Source organism: Balaenoptera acutorostrata, chromosome 5 (assembly GCF_949987535.1).
Source record: "Balaenoptera acutorostrata chromosome 5, mBalAcu1.1, whole genome shotgun sequence".
Classification (NCBI taxonomy): Eukaryota; Metazoa; Chordata; class Mammalia; order Artiodactyla; family Balaenopteridae; genus Balaenoptera; species Balaenoptera acutorostrata.
The window spans coordinates 51,472,712-51,493,132 of record NC_080068.1 but is presented as its reverse complement, the minus strand read 5'-3'; the positions used below and the strand labels follow the sequence as shown (position 1 = coordinate 51,493,132).

Sequence of the window (20,421 nt, the reverse complement as noted above, 5' to 3'; positions counted from 1 at the left end):
CTGTAGGGTCCGCCTCAGGCATCCCCATGGCTCATCCACATCTCCTTTATGTGTCTGCTCAAATGACATCTTCGTGAGACTTTCCTGATCACCATATTCAAAATTACAATCCCCACTTCCCATATGGAACCCCTCATTCCCCTTCCTTGCTTTATTTTCCTCTATGGTACTTATTACCATCTGCCATATTATTTTTCATGTCTTATTTATTGTGTCTTCCCCCGTTAGAATGTAAGCCCCCTTAGGACAGGGATTTCTGTCTCTTACTTCACTGAAGTATTCCCCAAATCCCAAAATAAGGACTGATCGGTGATAACTTTTCAATGAATAAATGAAAGAAGGCAGGCAGGGAAATGACAATCAAAAAAAGAAAGCCACCAACGAAAACAAAGAAGACAGTGACAGCTGCACCAAACTAGCTTTGCTAATAGATGATTAAGAGTCTAAGGCCTAATGGCTAATGACCAAGGAGCTGCAAGTTCAGTTGTGTTTTCCCAGCACTAAGCCATACCTTATTCATCTTTATAACTCTCCTTCTTAGCACATCATAAGCACCAGTGATTGAATGGCAAGACTCACTTTACTAGAGATGAGAGGACTTTGGAAAGAGTAGTAATAAACAAAGTTGGAGACCTGCTGGATAACTGGGGTTGACCCTTATAAAGGAGAAGGTGTTTTCTGAAATATGTTTGTCTCAACATAGAAAAAAGTTAAACACCTCATTCATTTTCAAAGAGCATTGAGTTCCATTAAGTAGCAATGCTATAGCTATCTTAAAATAGGTACCTTTTCACAGTTGTGGAGAAGGCCTCAAACCACAAATGTCACCACCACATTTACCAGTTGTCACTAACAAAGCATCACCAATTGTGACTGCGGGGAGTGGGGAGTGTTGCTTTGTTAGAGCAAAACCACTGGAGAAGGAAGCAATGAAGCAAGGGCTTCACAGAAATCATTCCCTATTTTGTCCCCTCAGGTTCTGCTTTTAGCTAACTAAATCATCCGACGCAGTAGAACAATAGTGACAAGAAGCACAGTGTCATTGATTTACAAGGACTGAGCCTATACTGAGTGCTTCAAAGCCGTGTCATCACACGGGAGAAATGTAGTTGTAGTTCTCTTTCCTCTTCCTATCTTTAAGGTTGGCCCTTTCTGTTCTTTAATAAGGTATTTTCACTTGGCCATGGTTATATTGCACAATGAATTGCCACAGGCCATACTAATCCCCGCTGGTATTGACAAAGCAAACTCTGTGTATTTACTCCGTGTACTGTTTATCTGCCACTGGATGTAAGCAGTTATCATCAAGTATTTATAAAAGTACCATTGCATTAAGAGCAACATATCAGACAGTCAGAAATTTAGAAGCAAAGTAAGAACGTAGTCTGCCCCCAGAAGGTTTACTGTCTAAGGAAGCCAACGCACAGCAAATGGAAAACTTAGCTATGCTGGCTGGCTGGGTGCCGGTCTTTATGAAGAAATGGAGTAAATGAAACTGCCTTGACATGACGAGGATGTCATTCATACAGAGTGCTCTTCAGACTGAAATTAGATGCAGCAGCCTTGCAGACCAGAGCCAACAGGCCTTAGTTTTAGTACCACCTCTCCCAGTACGTCACAGTGACAGTCTTCCAGATCCCTTGGGCCGAGCCCCACCTTCTTAATCTTGAGAGTGGGAGGGTTTTTTTGTTTTATTTATTTATTTATATATTTTTGGCTGCGTTGGATCTTCCTTGCTGTGTGCGGGCTTTTCTCTAGTTGCGGTGAGCGGGGGCTACTCTTTGTTGCGGAGCACGGGCTCTAGGTGCATAGGCTTCAGTAGTTGTGGCACGTGGGCTCAGTAGTTGTGGCTTGCGGGCTCTAGAGCTCAGGCTCAGTAGTTGTGGCACACGGGCTTAGTTGCTCCGCGGCATGTGGGATCTTCCCGGGCCAGGGCTCGAACCTGTGTCCCTTGCATTGGCAGGAAGATTCTTAACCACTGTGCCACCAGGGAAGCCCCAAGAGTGGGAGTTTTTTCACCACTTTAGACCTGACAAATGCCAATCTGAAAAATTCCCCCATTTCCATCTAAAACATGCCATGATTTAAGAGGTTCTGACCAACAGAGATAGTTTAAAGTGATCATTAAGGATTCTCTTCTTATCTCACACACACACACTCACACACAAGATGTGTTTGTCTTCCTCTTTCCACAGTATTACAGGATTTATCCAAACCTGGCTTGAATCCCAGCACACCCAATTCTTCTTGTTTAGGCTCATTATTACATTAAAACATGCCCTATGGGTTCAGTACACTCACAAACATGGTTTATCTCTATTTCTTGCTCTGCTTCCCTCATTTATCAGTATTTTGCTCAGCTCACAGTTCATTCAAATGAGAAGACAAAGAAAAATGAAAGCTCCATCTTCTTCCTTTATTTTACTGGTATGTGTGTAGTAGACATCTCTTATAATACAGAAGATTCAGGTATAGCTCTGATCAAATAGTCTTGCCTACAATAACCACAAGCAGTAAGACCTGATGCCCAGAAGATTTTTAATCCTCTAACCCCACTCTAGCATGATAATAATTTTTTTTAGGTTATAATATAAGAAGCTGGTTTTATAACTATGCCTGGGGCATAGTTTCAGGAGTTCCTGTAGAAAGTGAGGGAGGCACACTTTTCACTCAGTATCCTTTTTTATTTGCAGATCTGCCATGCACTTGTGTAAGTTTCATTATAATAAAAATTAAAAAGCAATACTGGGCAACATTTATTGTGCATTTACTATGTGCCAGGTCTTTTGTATGCATTACCTCATTTAATCCACCCACCAATCCTAACGCAATTTTTTTTAAGTTTCTCCATTTTATAGATGAAGAAACAGGGAGTTAAAAATATATTCAAGGACATACATCTGTAGGCTCAACTGACATTTTATGAGAATCAAATTATATGATAGATATAAAAATGCTGTGAGAAAGCATACAAAGGTGAGACAGAGTATCCTATCAATAAAAGAAGGTGCTTATTGGGTCCCTTTTGGCCAGACTTGTCACAGTAAGTCATGCTGAAACTTAGGCCCAGCTACAGTCTTGTAATCCCTAGGTTTCTACTTGTTCAGTCTATAACTTCCATTTCTCAACCCTCCTATTAAAGAATTTGACTGGAATTGGAGGTTTTAGGTGTGGGGGAAGTGTTGGCGATGGATGGATGAGACCTCATTTACCAGCACTGCCCTCCCCTATTCCTGCTGATCAGTAGATCAGTGGTGTGTTATTTGTGACCTCTTTCCTTGTCACACCCACAGAAATGAGTGTGGGTCTTCAGGGAAAACAAACTATATTGTGGAAGTTTCCAGGTGTATAGACTGGGTCAACTGAGCCAGCCTTCAGGACAGAAATCAGAATTTTGGAAGCTAAGAGTCTGAAGCCAGCACATCAAGCATCTCTTTTCAACTACCTGACAGATGTAAATAAGCTTAGAAGAGTGACAGCGCTTATTTTAGCAACAGATAGAAGTATATAGCAAATGCTTTCTGTGCCTCTCGGGGTGTATTTTCATTTTAATTTTCATATCTAGCTGAGAAAAAAGTTAGGGGGAGCGGGTATGTTTGTCTGTGCTATAGATAGCCTACCTGATTTCCAGTGGCGAGGTGTCAACATTCACAAGCTAGCCTGAACCTCAGAGGCACCAGATGCTCATTTTGTGGTGTTCTCCAAATCCTGTCATTGGTTTCATTCTTAAAATGCCATAATCCTAAAAAAAAAAAAAAAAAAAAAATGCCATAATCCTTTCCAGGAAGCTCCCACCTTTGTGAACAGATTGGATATTCTGGATGTATTTTTTCCTATCACTGTTTCTGCCACAAACATTTTTCGAGGACTTACTCCTCCAGGTACTGGAGATAGAGGCAAGAACAAACAAAACAGGCAAATAATCCATATGTATAGTCTAATTCGAGGAGAGAGGCAGTCACAAAATAAATACGTAAATTGTATCGCATTTTAGAAGGCGATGAGTACTATGAGAAAAACTAAGCAGGGAGTGCTTGGGGCGGGGAGTTGCAAGTTTAAATAGAGCTCCTAAGGAAGGCCTCCCTGAGAAGGTGACATTTGGGCAGATGTAGGGAAACGCGGGAATGAGCTATGTGGAGATCTGGAGGACAATTGCTCCAAGCTGAGGGAACAGTAAGTGCAAAGACCCTGAGGCAAGAGCGTGTCAGGCATGAGAGGAAAGAGCAAAGAGGCCAGTGCGGTTGGAACCGAGCAAAAGGCACTGGCATAGTAGCTGATTTGCTCAGAAAAGTTAACAGGAGCCAGACCCTGCAGGGCTTATGCAAACCATCGTAGTGACTTTGGCTTTGACTCTGTGTGGGATGACGGGCCACTTAAAAGCTTCAAACGGAAGAGTGATAAGCATCTGATTTCAGTTTCTTTTCGAAATAATATTAATTGTGGAACAGGTTGCCAGAATGACCCAGCAAAGCCAGATCAACCCACATTGCCCTTGAGCTAAGGTGCTAAACAGGCTCCAGGGAGCTGAGCTCAGAGAGCTGGGTTCAGATCCTGGAGGTGAGGGTTCGACTCATAGCTCAGCTGGGTGACTTTGGGCATGTCAGTTAACATCTCTGAGCCCCATTTTCCTCGTCGGAGAAATAAGGATGAACAATGCCTGGCCCATGGTTTTATTCTGAGGATCAAGTGAACACAGAACATGGAAGAACTTTGTAGATTATAAAACATTATATAAAGGTCAGGAGGGGTGGTCAGAGCAACAGCGGTTCTGGTTGTGTCGTTATCGTCTCAGGGAAAATGAAGTCCAGGACCTAAGCCAAAATGCCAGGAATGCAACCTTCCCTTTCCCATTACTTCTTATTAAATAGCCATGGAAAAGGGGCCTCTTCCTCCTCCAGCACCGGAGGTCAAGGAGAGAGACAAGGTCCCAGCTGATCTCAACAGAAGGCGCCAGTTGGGCTCCCAGTGGACCAGTCGTAACTTACAAGGTGTTTGCGGACTGGGGCCTCCCGGCTTGGTGCGTCTGCTACCGAGGGGCTGTCCTAGTGAAGAATTGTGTCTTCTCTCCCCGGTTCAGGCCCCAGGGCACGGGGCTGTCCGCAGATGGGCAACTTCTCCAAATAACCACACCCTTCTTCTCCTTCCCACCAGGCATTCCTCCTACGGAAGGCTCTTGGATGACCACGACTATGGGTCCTGGGGAAACTACAACAATCCTCTGTACGACGACTCCTAACAAAGGAAGGTGGCCTGGGATGAGGAATAACTGTCTTTATTTATCAGTGCTTATCCAGTAGAATTAATAACAAGTACCTGATGCGCATTGAGCGACCATCCTAAGCCCTGTTTTGTTGGTTTGGTTGTTTTGTTTTCCTCCCTCTCCTCTGGCTGCTACAACTTCCCCTTTCTGGTACCAAAAAAAAAAAAAAAAGAAAGAAAGAAGATTATTTAAAAGTGAGTGGAGTCTGACATGGGCCAACCCTAAGCCATCCAGGCCGGACGCCACGGTGGAGGTGTCTGTACCCAGCGCAGGTCCCACCGCGAGAAGAAACAGGAAGAGGGATCAAGTTGTGTCGTCAAGGGTTACTTTTAGGGGAACTTTCAGTGTGTGGTATTTCTTAAACTTTTCTTTAGGAGATTACATTAAGTCTCAATGAGGGGAAAGGCAATGAGTGCCGGGAGGAGTTCGCCCTGCAGGTAAGGAAGCAGGGGTTTCTCAGATTCCTTTCTAATCTCAATTTATCTGGTTGTGTCGGACAGGACACCTGCTCGGCTCTGCTAGCTGGATGCCAGTTTCTTAGCTGCCTAATTAAGGAAAGAGGAACCTAGAAGGTGCCCTGGGGGAGGCCAGCTGGCCGAGGGGCAGCGTAGCAAGGCTGCTGTCAGATCTCAGCCTGCCTGCTGCCTTGCCTCCCCTCCAGGACACCTGTCTCTGCTGAGGATGCCCGTTCTAGTCAACCGCAGCTGGGACCCCAGCCCACAAGCTTTCAGCGGTTCCGCAGGAGAAGGCTGTGAGATGAGTTTAGCTGTAGAAAAGAAAGGGAGAGGCGTGCGAAGTGAGTGTGCAATGGGGGCGTGGAGGAGGGTGGGAGGGAAGGGGCGTGTAACATACACCGCGTACCTCATTAGGGAAGGTAAGATCAGCCCTCAGTAACCGTCAGAGACATCCACTGCCTGGAGGGGCCTGTAGACTCCTTGCTTTCTACCCGCAAAGCAACTGGTTCACTGCCTTACTGTCTGTTGGATAAAGGCCGTAAACCTCTTTTTCTTGTTGTTGTTCTTGTTGCTGTTAATTTTTGAAAGGCACTAGTTTGTCTGCAGTTGCTCAGCGAGGCTTTTCCATACAGACACGGTGATGAATCCGTTTATTTTCCCCAAACATTTACCTTACTAATTCTGCTGTTTGATCAATGGACACCCCTGGGTACATAGTTTTAAAATCCTGCATCACGAATTCTGAGAACGAGCTGATCACCTTTGTGGGTATGCATTTCCAGCCACGCTTCTCAGCAGCTGGTCATTTTGCTTCCCCTCCCCCATCCAGGGAACGTTTGAAAATGCCTGGTGATATTTTCTGAGTGTCACATTCTGGGGGTGCTACCACTGGGTAGAGGCCATGGAGGCACTAAACATCCCACGATGTACAGAATAGCCTACACCAACTAAGAGTTCTCTGGCCCCAAAGGTCAATAGTGCCGAGTGTGAGAAACCCTAATTTATTGTGATGCTCGTTGCGACAAAACAAGACGCCCCAGGTTAGTGATAGTTTTTACTTTTACCTAAATGAAATGATTCGTTCAATTTTTATCTTAAAAGTATTTAGTTTGTTGGCGGATGGTTTGTTTTTGCTATGCATGGTTGCCTTTTTATTTCTGTGTGTTTTCTAGATAGCTTTATTTCATGGCTCTAGCCCTGCCCTCCTGAAACACCTGTGTATTAGCAGCCGGCATTTTATGCCCTGATTTCATAGAGTAGAAAATATACATTGGGTTCTGTTTCAGAATGTGTCATAGTGTCCTATGCTATCATAAAGAACTTGAAACTGCATCATATTTTATTTCTAAACTTGGACCTGCTGCCATGACTCTGTTTAGTTTCCAGAAACTTGACCCTCAACTCCTCCTGTCACTCACTGTGGCCCAGCAAAAGTACTGACATGAAAACGGCCGCTGCCGTGCTGGGCTAAACTTCTCTGGCGGCAGAGACATTAGGACCGGTGACACTTTCCATGACCTGCCAATCCCCCGCTCTGAAAGAAATTATTCCTAAACTCCTGAGGTACCAAAGGAGAATGAGCAACCCCCAGAGGTATTTTACAACAGGAGTGGGGAATAAGAAGTAGGCTTCTAGGAATTCTCATATCTCTGATTATTAAAAAATTTAAAAAAAAAAGTGGACACTCTCAGAAAAATGGCCAGGAATGACCAAGGGTACCCCTTCTGACCATGCTTGGCCTGAATAATTATCCCTCTTCCCCACCCTCACCCCCTTTAATAGGCTTTCGGTTCAGCAAAGGACAATTCAATAACGACAGGACATTCCACATATTTTTTTTCCTCCCTCGGCCACAAATGTGTTGACAAAATGTCCATGAAGCACCTTTGGAGAGGTGGTCTTCTGGATGTTGCTTCAGTCATAAATACTGGGTGAGAGGGACCAGCCTCTTCCCAGGGAATCCTGACTCAGCTAGCATCTTTCCCTACCAAGGCTGCTGTTGGGCAAGAACACTTGATGAGTTGGTTGCTCTTATTAACTTCCAGATCCTTAGGGTAAAGAGAGGGATCTGGACCTACAGCAGATGCATTCAGCAAGGTGACAGCTTCCCATAAACACTCAAATACTCCTTGTTATGTTAGTGTAAAATACCGATGGGTTGAACCTTATTTTGCCAAGCGCATTTTTCTGTTTTTGAGTTGGCCAAAAATGTTAACAACTGCATTCAACAAATATTGCTTAACACACTCACACTCACACACACACACGCACCCCTGAAATATATGCCAATAACTGACGTCCTTTACCTCAGGGAGCAAGTCTGTTCAGGCCTACTTAAGGGAAATGGCTCTGGTGGATCTAAAACAACCATATACTATCCAGGGACCGGACTAGTCATAATGCATTAGAGAGAATGCAGGAGAGAGGCCAGCAGCCTCTTCTAGATCACAGATTGCAAATGATGACAGAGTGGGGTTCAAGTGTGTTTTCTTTTACCATGGCCCCAATGAAGTCTCCTGCTCTCCCTGGACGTCTGTGTCTTCATTTCTTGGGCGTGATGCTGTCCTATGGACCTCACCCCATGCTACCTCACAAATGTGTTGTGAGGATTAATGAAATCATGTCTACAGTGTTTTCAATTTCTGGAGAAAAATATTATAGACATTTTAAGTATTACATAAATGTATAAATGATCTCAGTTTCTTGTTTGACTGATGTGTTGTTTTTACTTAAAGCTATGAAATGACAGCTGTATAGTAACTACATACAGACAGCTGTTACAACTCCAAGCTAACCCCCAATGCCTCTGCCTGACTCCTGGGACCATGAAGGATGGTTTCCATCCCTGAATGAAAGGATGGCCCAGGACGTAGGTCTCACAGGCTATTGAGTTAGGGTAACACATATGGATACCTGAGCGCTGACAGCAGTAGACCTGGCCTTTACCATCCCAAAGTCTTCTGAGTTCTTTGTGGAGTTGATTTTGGTTTACTGTCATCTGTTTGCCCTTTATCTTGCTTGCAAGGGTGCATGGTTCAATCCCTCGCATCTGGGAAATGAATTTTGCAGCTGGGCCAGATGCTAATTTGCACGTTGATTCACCTTCTTTGCCTTTTATCTCTTTTTGGCAAATGAATGTACCATTTCAACTTTGATTTTAAAGTGCTGGTTGATATTGGTAGTAGTGCTAACCAAGAGACCAATGCCAGATTGCTTTTTTGGGGTGAGTTAGCCGACATCATTTCAAGATGGAAAAACTTGCAACTTCTTTGATATTTGATCTCATTGTATCTACATTTGTTGTAAGACGTATTGCATACTAATGATAATTATATCAATTAAAGTTCTTAAAAGCTTGCATCTGACAGTGTTGATTCACATTTTGATATGTTTTGTTATTCAAGCCATTCGGTTCCTATGCTCAGTACTGCTCAGATTAAGTAGTCCTGGCTTGTTCTTAGAGAAAATTTATCCCACGTCAATAAATAATACTTTCTGCAGAGTGGGAAGTTCTCTCTGATCTTGAAACAGAATTGAAGGATGTCAGAAATGAAGAAACTTTCCAAGCAATGATTTTACTCTTAACCATATACCATGCCTTATAAAATAGTTATAAAAATAAACACTTTGATTCAATAAACAGGTAGTGATCCATGATAAGTCATATTAAGGCAGTAGCAGTACATTTGATACTTGCTTTGTTCTCCTTCAAAAAAATTCGGCATACCCATCCATCTGACAGTTAAATAGCAAGCAATTTCAATCATCCAGAATATAATTTCCACCCCCAGAAGCCAACCAAAGACTATTCTGATTCTGAAGAAGGCAGCAATAACAAAGCCCATGTATCTTGCAACATAGGAGAGCAGTGGATCCACCTGCAAACTAGAGCAAGTTGATTTGATGATGGATTTAAAATAAGAGGTCAGATTTAATATGTTTAGGTACCTGGCTTCCAGTGGCACAGCATGGAGGATTGCTGGGGAGGACTCAAGATGAACAAAGAGAACCAGACGTGAAACAGACCCTTCCCCGTTGATCATTCAGTCATTTCTCGAAGACCTGCCATGGGCACGAAAGCAAGTAACAACTCCATTATTCCAAGCTTGCCTGAACAGGATTGGTTGGAAAGCACATTAAGTGTGTATAGAAAGAAAAAGCCTAATAATAATGTATAGTGTTTACATATTATGAATTATTGGTTCCAGATCAATTTTTTCCCTGTATCATAGCTTTTCCAAGTCAGGTCATAATCTGTTTCAATCACTGAATAACCTATCTTCAATCTTTTACTCTCCTAATATTCAACAGTATGCACCAACAGCTAGTAGCTATATTTTGATTTTTGTCAGAAAGGACTGAGTCATGACTGACACTGAAAAACTCTGATCAAATTGGGAAAACACCTGTAAGAGGTATGACCTCTTCTCTTAAAGGGTGTAGTCTTTGGCAAGTGTAGAATGGACTACATTTTCTTCACTAAAATAGCATTAATCCGTTCCAGTCAACAAATGTATTGTGTTTCTATTTAAGCAGGACACTGAATATTTACTCTACAAAAAAAAAGAAGCAATGTATATTCACTAGGAATTTTAGGTGCCTGTGTGCAATTGTCTAATGTAACCCTTGCATCAGCTTTAGGGGTCATTGCACTCTCACCATCTTACAGATGGGGAAACTGAGGTTCCAGGATATTAAGTTCATTCACGCATGGACTGAATCCCTCTGTGTGCTCCATAGCGAATGCGACGCCCCTGCTATCCAAGCATTTACGGTTTAGTAAGTGGCAGAGGTGGGATTCAATCCAGGTCTGTCTGTCAGCAGAGCCATTTCCACCCACGGGACTGGTATCTGATGTAAATACAACCCAGGTCTTAAGACTCTCAGATCCCTTGCGAAGTCCCCCTCAGCTATTTTGGGCCATCTCGAGGGTGCCCGGTATGCAGCCCAGAGCAAGCCCAGTCAGCTCCTGTGCACATACCCCCTGCCAGGCACTGTCACCTTTCTGCTGACTCCTGCTGCCCTGCTGGGCTGTGTTCTCCGTCAAGGGGGAGACTGCCTCCCCTCCCACGACTTATGCAAGAGCACAGGCCCCCGCTGTCACCCAGCATTTTAGTGAAAACCTCTCTCTTATTGTCCCCTTGCAGCCTCCCTGTTCTCCCCAGGAGTCGGATGTGAGTCTACAGCAGCCTGGACTAGGGACGCTGCCTTCGGTGTCACTGCCCCCTCTTGTCCGAAGGCTCCATCGTTGCACTAACTTGTCTTTCCTTGGTGTCGTCATAATAATGCTTATTCTCACATAGACTAACCGTGACAAAGATACTGTTCTAAGCATTTTACATGGATTAACATCCCTGTGAGGGAGATATTGTTAATATCCCCATCGGTACAGATGAGAAGACTAAGGGCCAAAAGGTTTAGAAGCTTGCCCCAGCTGGTAAGTGGTGGGGCAGAATTCAGATGTCACCAGTGGACCTCCAGAGTCCATGCTCTTGACCACTTCCACAGAGCCCTCACTCTGTGCCAGAGGTTCCTGGTACATACACTGGGCCAGCCATCCCAGTGAACCCAGTGGGACAACCCGAGGCCAAGGCTGGGTACCCACTGCAGAAGCCAGATCCCTACCTATAGGAAGGTTTCTAGAGTAGCCAGGGGGCCACTCTTAGGGCACCCGGCCGACCAGACTCTAAGCTGCCTCTGTGTAGATTCTGGCACTGCCAGCCAAGGTCACCCACCTGACAACCACTGTAATCAACAGCAGGGGACTCCAGGGACAAGACCCTTCCCAGGCCCCAGACCACACAGCAGCTACGGCGAGATGGTCCAGACCGCCCTCTTATTCTCCCACTGACCATGTCTCCCTGGGTACTTGGACAGAAGCCACCGAAACAAACACTGCTGGGCAGAGTGTTGAAAAGTTCCAGTCAGTCAGAAGCCAGATGTTGTCAGGTGGTGTGAGACACAAATCCCCACAGCTCAGGCCCTGTGCCAGGGCATTCAGCCCTGTAACTAGGGTTCATCAGGGGGGAAAAAAAAACAAAACAAAAAACACTTTTCCTTGAATTTCTGGGATGTATATTAAAATCTTAACATGAAGTTAAGGATTTCAGATAGAAATGAGAGTCTTACACAGGCTTTGCGAGAGCAAGAAGAGGAGAGGTGAGGGAAGCCGTGCCAGGTAACTGCTGACATTCTTGGGTCTCCGGGAGGCTGCAATGTCTCAGAGTGCAGCAGTGAGGCAGGTGGTTCTCAGGAGCTCACGGGAGAGCCGCAGCTGCCCACACACCCGATGGCGACAGTTTCTGGAGAATGGCCTTGCCTTTTCCATATTGTACCTTAGAACCTCCTATGGACGAGTTCTAGCCAGAACCTTTCAGGAAAGGGAATTGCAAGAAGCGTGGTTCCTGCCCCCTCCTCTGTATTGCAGAGTACAGGGTGGTAACGATGCTGAGCTGAACACAGACAGTACAGTCCATTCGTCTTTCCCCAGATTAGAACGTCCCCCAGAAGACATAACATCATGTTATCCCTAATGTGATACAACTGTCCCTTACACAACTGAGGATGCCCTCACCTGCTCCTGAAAAAGAAAGACACCGCCTCCCATCTGTCGCTTTATCTCCGAGAATATTCACTCCTGGTTCAGATGCAATATTCCTTTGCTTTCCTGTGACTTAAATGCCAAATCATAGGGTTAGCTGCTTTATATTGGCTAGAGGGGGCATGAGAAAGGAGAGAAAAGGAACTGATTAATATATATATATATACCTATATCCCTATCAAAGCAAGGAGGAGAATATGCATAGTTAGGAAAAACGTCCTTTCTGCAGCTAGTCACGTGACACGTTGCTGCCCGTAGCTTTCTCCTCCCGCTCGCAGGCTCCTTTGATCCTCAGCCACCATCTCCTCTGGTCGTGGTTCTTTACGTGGCAACGCAAATGTTCTGTCAAAATGTGAGTACAACTTGGGGACTGGAGGAAAGAAAGGGAGCTACTGAACTGGACACTGTTTTTATAATGCTATTGCTTTGTCTTGCTTATAATCATTAACTCATTACTTTTATATGCATTGCTGTTACTTCTGCTTTCTTTAAAGATACAGTAAATGAAGTTTTATGAACCCACAAAGTGCATACATTTTTATTTTGACCTAAATTTTAAATGAACACGGAAGAGAGAGAGAGAACGGCTCACATTGCATATAATGTACCAAATCCTCTCCCCTCCCTACTTTCATTGCCCTTCCCTCTCTCCTCCCACTAGCCCTCCAGCCCACTCATCCACTCCCAACAAATAGAAAAAAAAAGGCGGGGGGAGAAGATAGACAAAGGGTTCAAAACCCCTCTCAGCATTTTGCTTGCTGCAGGCAGAGCCATGGCCATCCCTGCCCCCAACCACCCACCCATGGCTCCCAGCTCCCTGCCTCTGCTTGGGGTCTTGTGAGGAGAAGGATACAGGCTTCCGAAAGCTGGAGCATGATAAAAAGACCTGCTGGGATGAGCAGGGTTTCCTTTCATTTATTCACTTTCACCGTGGAAGTTCCAACAGCCACACTACCCTCCGCATCCCTCCGATCAACCTCCAACCGATGAGGAAACTCCAGGCTGCAGATGGGTTTGCTGAGCCACAAAAACAAGCTCTGGAGCTGATAAGTGATCAATGAAATACGGGATAAGTAACCCCCAACGGTGACTAAATCTCAGGTCCTGAGGCCCAGAGGCTATTTGAGCGGTTGTGCTGTCTCCTCCTGAACATCCATTTCTGAAAAGCAGTCAAGCTCACCGAGCAGCCCTCCTCATGGGGGCACAGTTTTGAGACTTTTGTTGCCTTTCAAGGGTTCCCAGCATCGCCTGGCTGTTGGCCTCTTCTCCTCCAGAATGGAGAAACTGAGGCTCAGAAAGGTTAAGTGACCCTCCCATGGTCACAGAGCTAGTAAGAGGCAGTCTCTATTTCAATCCCGTCCTTCTTACTCCAAAGCCCATCTTCTATTTAGTATGATAACGCTTCTCAAACTTTAATGTGCATGCAAATCACAGGGGATCTTGTTAAAATGCAGATTTTGAGTCATAGTTTGGGGGTGGGGCATACATTCTGCATTTGTAATAAGCTCCCAGGGGGCGCTGATGCTAAGGTTTCCAGGCTGCCCCCTGACTGTAAGCCGCAAGGCAATATAAAATGAAGCCTTTTACTCGTAATCCCAGGTAAACCCCATGGGCCTGACCAGAAGCAGTTCTCAACAGAGGTGATACACCACCTCTTAACGGCAGGGAAGCAATGTGTGGAAGCAGAGATTAGTGTTGATTTTCAGTCGTTGGTATGACAGTGGAGTTACTGGCATTTCGTATCTGAGAGTGAAGGATGCTACAAATCCGACAACGTGTGAAATAATCCAGGTTGATTTTCTAAGGACAGTCCTGCGCGGCACGGAATTGTCCCGCCTGGAATTCTTACGGCTTCCTCATCAGGGAACTCTGAACAGTAGCGTGGGGCCGTGTGCACTGCTACGGGCACCACCTCTTTGGCTGCCTTACTTCCATTACTTGTTCTCAGTCATTAGAAACCTCAGCTCTGCCCTCCAGCTGTTCTGCTGCAAACTGTCATCGCTGACAGCTGCTCTCCAGGATATCACTGCACACGCGTGAGTGCACGTTGATGTCTTTCTTCCTGGTACTCCAACGCGTTAACAGAAAAGATGATCTAAGATGGGCCTAATCTGGGAGAAGTATGTTCACATATTTCTGGGTACCCCCAAAGAGCACAGAGATGTTGCTATCACACAAGCTTGGACATGTTAGGAAAGCAAGTAGGCCAGCTGATAAATTCGCATCATTTTGCATTCCATGAGAATTTCAAAAGGTATTGATTGAGAAGATGGGAGAGGAGCTGACACCTAAGCTTCTGCTATGTGTCAGGAACTGGACAGATGCTTTACAAATATTATTTCATTGCATCTGTAGCATTGAGTCATCATTACAAACTCAAACTCTGAGCTGGAGTGTCTGGGTTTGAATCTCAATTCAACTAATTACCAGTTGGATTACCTTGAAAAAAATATTTACCCTCTCAGTGCCTCAGTTTCTTCATCTGTGAAATGGGGATCAGAAGGGTATCTGCCTCTTTAGGCTGCTATAAAAGTTAAATGAATTAATAGCTGCAGAATGCAGACAAAAGCTATGCTTGCTAAATAAAATAACCATGCAAGATAAATTATTTTTCCGTATTTTACGGATGAGGAAACTGAGGCTTATCCAAGTTCACATACCTACCATCTGACAGAATCTATCTGATCAATCATAGTAAAAACTAATATTCACTGAGAACTGATTATGTACCAGACACTATTTTAAGTAATTTAGTAGCATCAACTCAATTAATCCTTACAACCACCCTGAAAGATAAGTAGTATTATCCCCATTTTGCCATATGAATAAACAGACTTGCTACAGGGTACGTATTTGTTTAGTGGTGAATCCAGGAATTGAGCCGGGGGGTTGGCTCTGGAGCCTGAGAGCTACAGTTCCAAATGTCATGCGTTATCCATTTCCTCACCTACTCCCGTTGGTCTTCTACTGTGTACCCAGCACGGAGCTAGGCATATTTTGGATAAAAAGAAGTAAAAGTCACAAAGGTCACTTTCAAATTAATAATGTAATGCCATATCTTTAATCTTATAGGATAGATTATTGGTAAAAGCAGCCTCCAAAAGTAAACCTGCAGTTAGGTCTCAGTTCTGCCAATTACTAACTTTGATGACCCTGGACACACTGCTTAATCTCCCTGAGCCTCAGATTCCTCACCTAAAACAACGTAGATGATAATACTTACTTGGCAATGGTGCTTATAAAGACTAAGTAAGAACCTTTATGCATATTGTCTGCAAACTGAGCACTGCTCAATGGCTGTTAACCCTCATTTCTTCTTTTCCTTTCTCTGTGCCTCAGAAGGTATGACAAACTGGAATTAGAAATGCAAATATTATTGACACATGATTTACAATAAAGTTTCTGGATGACAGCTAGAAGAGTCCCAGAGTTGACTCTTGAACTGGACTTTCACTCCATAAAATCCATTCCATATAATTAAAATATAAAATAATCATGGGAAAAAACCCTCGCTTTGGATACACACTTTGACAAACATATTTAATATGTAAAAACAAACACAGAATATAAATCTATATTTTAAAATATCTTGAGGGTGAGGGTGGGCATAGGCTGTTTGGTTCCTGAAAATTGGACTGAAGATGTTGTCTTTTGCTGGTAATTTTCTTAGTAATCAGCATCAGCAGTTTTCACTGCTCTAGGGACCCTGGAAATGTTCAATATTTGGTTCTCTTGGGGAAAAATTTTCCACTGATGAGTGAATGAGTGTGAATGGTCAATTCTAAGGGAGGAGTTTCAAACGTGACTTCTCTTACCGTGATCATCCTGCTCCTTTTTCAAAAGCATGAAGCACCTATCTTAACAGCACCCTTCATCTTTGAAGACATCAGCTCACTTCTCCAGAGAAGCCTTCCCTGTCTTTATATCAGCCTGTTCAGCTTCCCCTGAAATCTGAAATTTGCCAGCCAGATATCTTTCTGAATGACTAACCCATCCTTTACTCCACTTACCACCTTTTCCTGATGGTTTCCCAAGGTCTGTTCATAAGATTTTTTTAAAGTGACAACCAATGCCTTATTGATAAGCTAAGAATTTATAGCTTAGTTCAGAGCATGCATGCTCTTCAGCCAGTCATGAATTCATATAATCAAAAGTTTTCTTCTCCTTTCAAATCAACACACCACATTGTGTTGTCACTGATTATTTGCATTGACTTAAGTCTATTCGAAAAGCACATCAGCTTCAGCTATTAGGTATTCATAAATACAAAGTTTGTTCATTATGGTTCAAGTGCTATGTATGATAAGCCTGTAAAGATTTGAACTTCTCAAGTTAAGCCATCCTAAGTTATGGGGTATCTGTTTCCAAATATTACATTAATCACATATGATGTCTTTGCTCAAAATGGGGATTCAGGTCTGTTAACTAATCCTACTAACAGCGCTTCTCTTGGAGCTAGAAAAAAGATTCCAGGTCTCAAGTGAATTATTTTTGGCAGTCGGTAATCCCATGTCCCAGAGACGAAGTTCTTTGCATAATCAAGTTTTTAAATGTCAGTACGGTTTGGAGGGTGATTAAAGTATTTCTGACTTTTGAAAAGGCTTCTAAATATCCTAAGATTATTTGATCTTTCCTAATGAAGTTAGATAAAAGCTGAAGTTTTTGTCAGTCTGAAGGGGATCCCAATACAGAGCCATAGATGCTGAGTGACATGTCTGCACATTTAGCCCTAAAATATGTAGCCCTGAATCCAGAGAAAACGCCTAGCCTTGGAAGAGTTGAAGTCACAAGCTTGAAAAGCTTAAACAAAGAGAAGCCATGAGGTATGTTTACAGCCCTTTAATAAATAACTTATTTATATTGAGCATATTCCCAACCCAATTTCATGAATTGGCCCTTCTAGGAATTTGCGAAGTTTGAGGACAAAGTAGTGTCTTATTTGATGGTAAACAAGACCAGCATACCTCAAAATCTTCTGCTGTATGCCATGTGAAAGAAGTAGGAAAGTGACAAAGAAATGACCATTGACCCAGATGACATATAAAGACCAGGTCCAATAGTAGTCATGCCTACAAACATTTTACAAATGAACATGTAAGAATATTTTCAACCTTGCTAGTAATTTTTAAAATTCTAAATAAAACTAGTGCACCATATTGTGTCATAAATATAGATAACCACAATAAAAAAATCCTCAACTTTAAAAACCAAGGTATCCAATACCAGAAATTCTGCTATGAAACTATCTTTTTATGTATTTCTAGTGGGATATAATTTGGCACAATCCTTCTGTCACAGGTCAGAAATCCAAGAATCATACTCCCAGATAGAGATTTGTGTGCGGGAGGCTTATTGGGGAGTGATTGGGGATGGGGAGAAGGTGAATTGGAATTGCAATACCATTGCAACAAAGGTCTCAGTCAATCCCACAGGAAGCTCTGGGGCTGAGGTGATCCTCCAAAGTTGTCTCAAATTGGGGTATTAATTACAGGCTCTCCTCTGCATAACTTTGCACAAGGCAGCTCTCTCCATCCTATAGAAAGTCCCAGAAAGGGAACTCTCTGAGAGCTACCTGCCACCAACACTCTTACCAGCTGGGGGAATGAATGAAACAAGCTGGAGGGGGATCTGGGTGGCACACCGTGGCATCCTGTGTAGACAACTCCTTGCTCCCCTTGGACCCACTTGCTTCATACAATAAATTCTGGAAGAAAATCTTCCAGTATTCTGTTTGGCTTCTTTTCCTAGGAGAATCTTACAAGAGGAAGGTTAGTAAGAAAAACTGCCATCTCTGCCATTGAACAGGCAGTGACAGACACTTTATTCTGCCTGCCCTCCACCACCTATTCTAGAATCTCTCTGCCCTCAACTAGCACCTCTGCTGGTCTAGGTGGCTAGGTTACAGAGATGGCACAGACACTTATCTCTGGATAAGAGTGGCCATGGGGCTTCCCTGGTGGCACAGTGGTTGAGAATCTGCCTGTTAATGCAGGGGACATGGGTTCTAGCCCTGGTCTGGGAAGATCCCACATGCCACGGAGCAACTAGGCCCGTGAGCCACAATTACTGAGCCTGCGCATCTGGAGCCTGTGCTCCGCAACAAGAGAGGCCGCGATAGTGAGAGGCCCGTGCACCGCGATGAAGAGTGGCCCTCACTTGCCACAACTAGAGAAAACCCTTGCACAGAAACGAAGACCCAACACAGCCAAAAATAAATAAATAAACAAATGTGGGGTTTAAAAAAAAAAAAAAAAAAAGAGTGGCCATGACCAACAGGCACATGAAAATATGCTCAATATCACTAATTATTAGAGAAATGCAAATCAAAACTACAATGAGGTACCACCTCACACCAGTCAGAATGGCCACCGTTAAAAAATCTACAAATAACAAATGCTGGAGAGGGTGTGGAGAAAAGGGAGTCTTCCTACACTGTTGGTGGGAATGTAAATTGGTGCAGCTACAGTACTATGAAAAACAGTATGGAGGTTCCTCAAAAAACTAAAAACAGAGTTGCCATATGATCCAAAAAATACCACTCTTCAGCATATATCTGTACAAAACTACAATTCAAAGAGATACACACACCCCTATGTTCATAGCAGCACTATTCACAATAGCCAAGACATGGAAACAACATAAATGTCCATCAAAAGATGAATGGATAAAGAAGATGTGGTACATATATACAATGGAGTACTACTCAGCCATAAAAAGAATGAAATAATGCCATTTGCAGCAACATGGATGGACCTAGAGACTCTCAATACTAATTGAAGTCAGAAAGAGAAAGACTAATACCATATGACATCACTTATATGTGGAATCTAAAATACGACACAAATGAACTTATCTACAAAACAGAAACAGACTCACAGACATAGAGAACAGATTTGTGGTTGCCAAGGAGGGATGGGGAGAAGGGATGGATTGAGAGTTTGGGATTAGCAGATTCAAACTATTATATATAGGGTGAATAAACAACAAAGTCCTACTGTATAGCACAGGGAACTACATTCAATATCCTGTGATAAACCATAATGGAAAAGACTATGAAAAAGAATGTATATATATGTATAACTGAATCACTTTGCTATACAGCAGAAATTAACACAACATTGTAATTCAACTATACTTCAATAAAATACAGTTTTTATAAAGAGAGTGGCCATGGGCCACTGGTCACCATGACCTTCCCAGGCTGTGTTTGCTGCTACATTTACCATCAAAACTGGGCAAACAGTTACCAAGAGCATCCCAAGTGGATCACCTGAGTGTCAGATATATTCTTCCTGCCACTAGCTGCCCTACCTCTGCCTGATGGTCAGGGTCAATTACTCCTGCCAGTATGGTGACTACTCTCTTTGCCTGCTGGACTCCTGGAGAAAGATCTTTAGAGTAACTGAGCAGGAGCTTAATCCTGTTAATGACCTTAATAGGATTTTGCTGTGTTCCTTGATGGACCCCCCCCCTTTACCCCTTTAAGAACCAAGACAATGAAATGTTAGAATCCAAAGTTGCGGAGAAGGGAAGCACAAACCCCCCAAAGGGGCCACTGGGGCTGATGTTAGCAAAGTCACTACTACTTTCACCTTTTGCTTCCAGGATCCATACCTTCCACATCTTGCAAACACAGCACCATATAATATGTAATGACTTGAGGCATCTGCTCCATCTTAGAGGATAGCGTCCCATATGCAGAGTGTTCTCTCCAAGACGGCACCTCAGCTGGACCTCCAACAGACTGTGCCCATGTGCTGTCGGTCCAGCAGCCTGTGGAGGGGTGGGGTATGTGATAGGACTGTAGACACCATGGTCACGTACCCACCATTCACCTCCTTTGCTGCATAGTGTTGGTCTCTTGAGCCAATGCAATTTTATGTGGGACCCCACGTTTATGGATCAAGCACTTCGAAAGCCTCAGTCAGTGGCGCTGGCTGAGGCCCTGCCAGCAGAAAAGGCAAACCCATGTTTGGAATAGGTGCCAAACCCAGTGTGAAAGGGCCCCTGAGCCTGGACCTACTGCAGATCCCTTGTCTGCTCTGAGACCCACACAGAGCTGGCCATCTTCCATGTCACCCCGTAAATGGATTGAATCAACATTC

The 20,421-nt window shown here is 43.7% G+C and overlaps 1 protein-coding gene and 1 long non-coding RNA gene across 2 annotated transcripts in view; one reads left to right on the top strand and one right to left on the bottom strand.

The window, feature by feature from the left end:
* PARM1 (prostate androgen-regulated mucin-like protein 1) overlaps positions 1-9,080 on the top strand; it is a 104,377-nt gene extending 95,297 nt beyond the window's left edge. The window contains exon 4 of the mRNA XM_007179820.2: positions 5,152-9,080. Within this exon, the coding sequence (XP_007179882.2) occupies positions 5,152-5,236 (85 nt within the window). The 3' untranslated portion in view covers positions 5,237-9,080. The remainder of the gene's footprint in view (positions 1-5,151) is intronic.
* A 521-nt stretch (positions 9,081-9,601) lies between these two features.
* Positions 9,602-12,742, bottom strand: LOC114237662 (uncharacterized). The gene is made up of 3 exons (XR_003623192.2): positions 12,484-12,742; positions 12,290-12,388; positions 9,602-9,777 (listed from the first exon to the last, which is right to left on the bottom strand). It is a non-coding gene; the product is annotated as an uncharacterized LOC114237662 (long non-coding RNA).
* Positions 12,743-20,421: the final 7,679 nt, after the last annotated feature.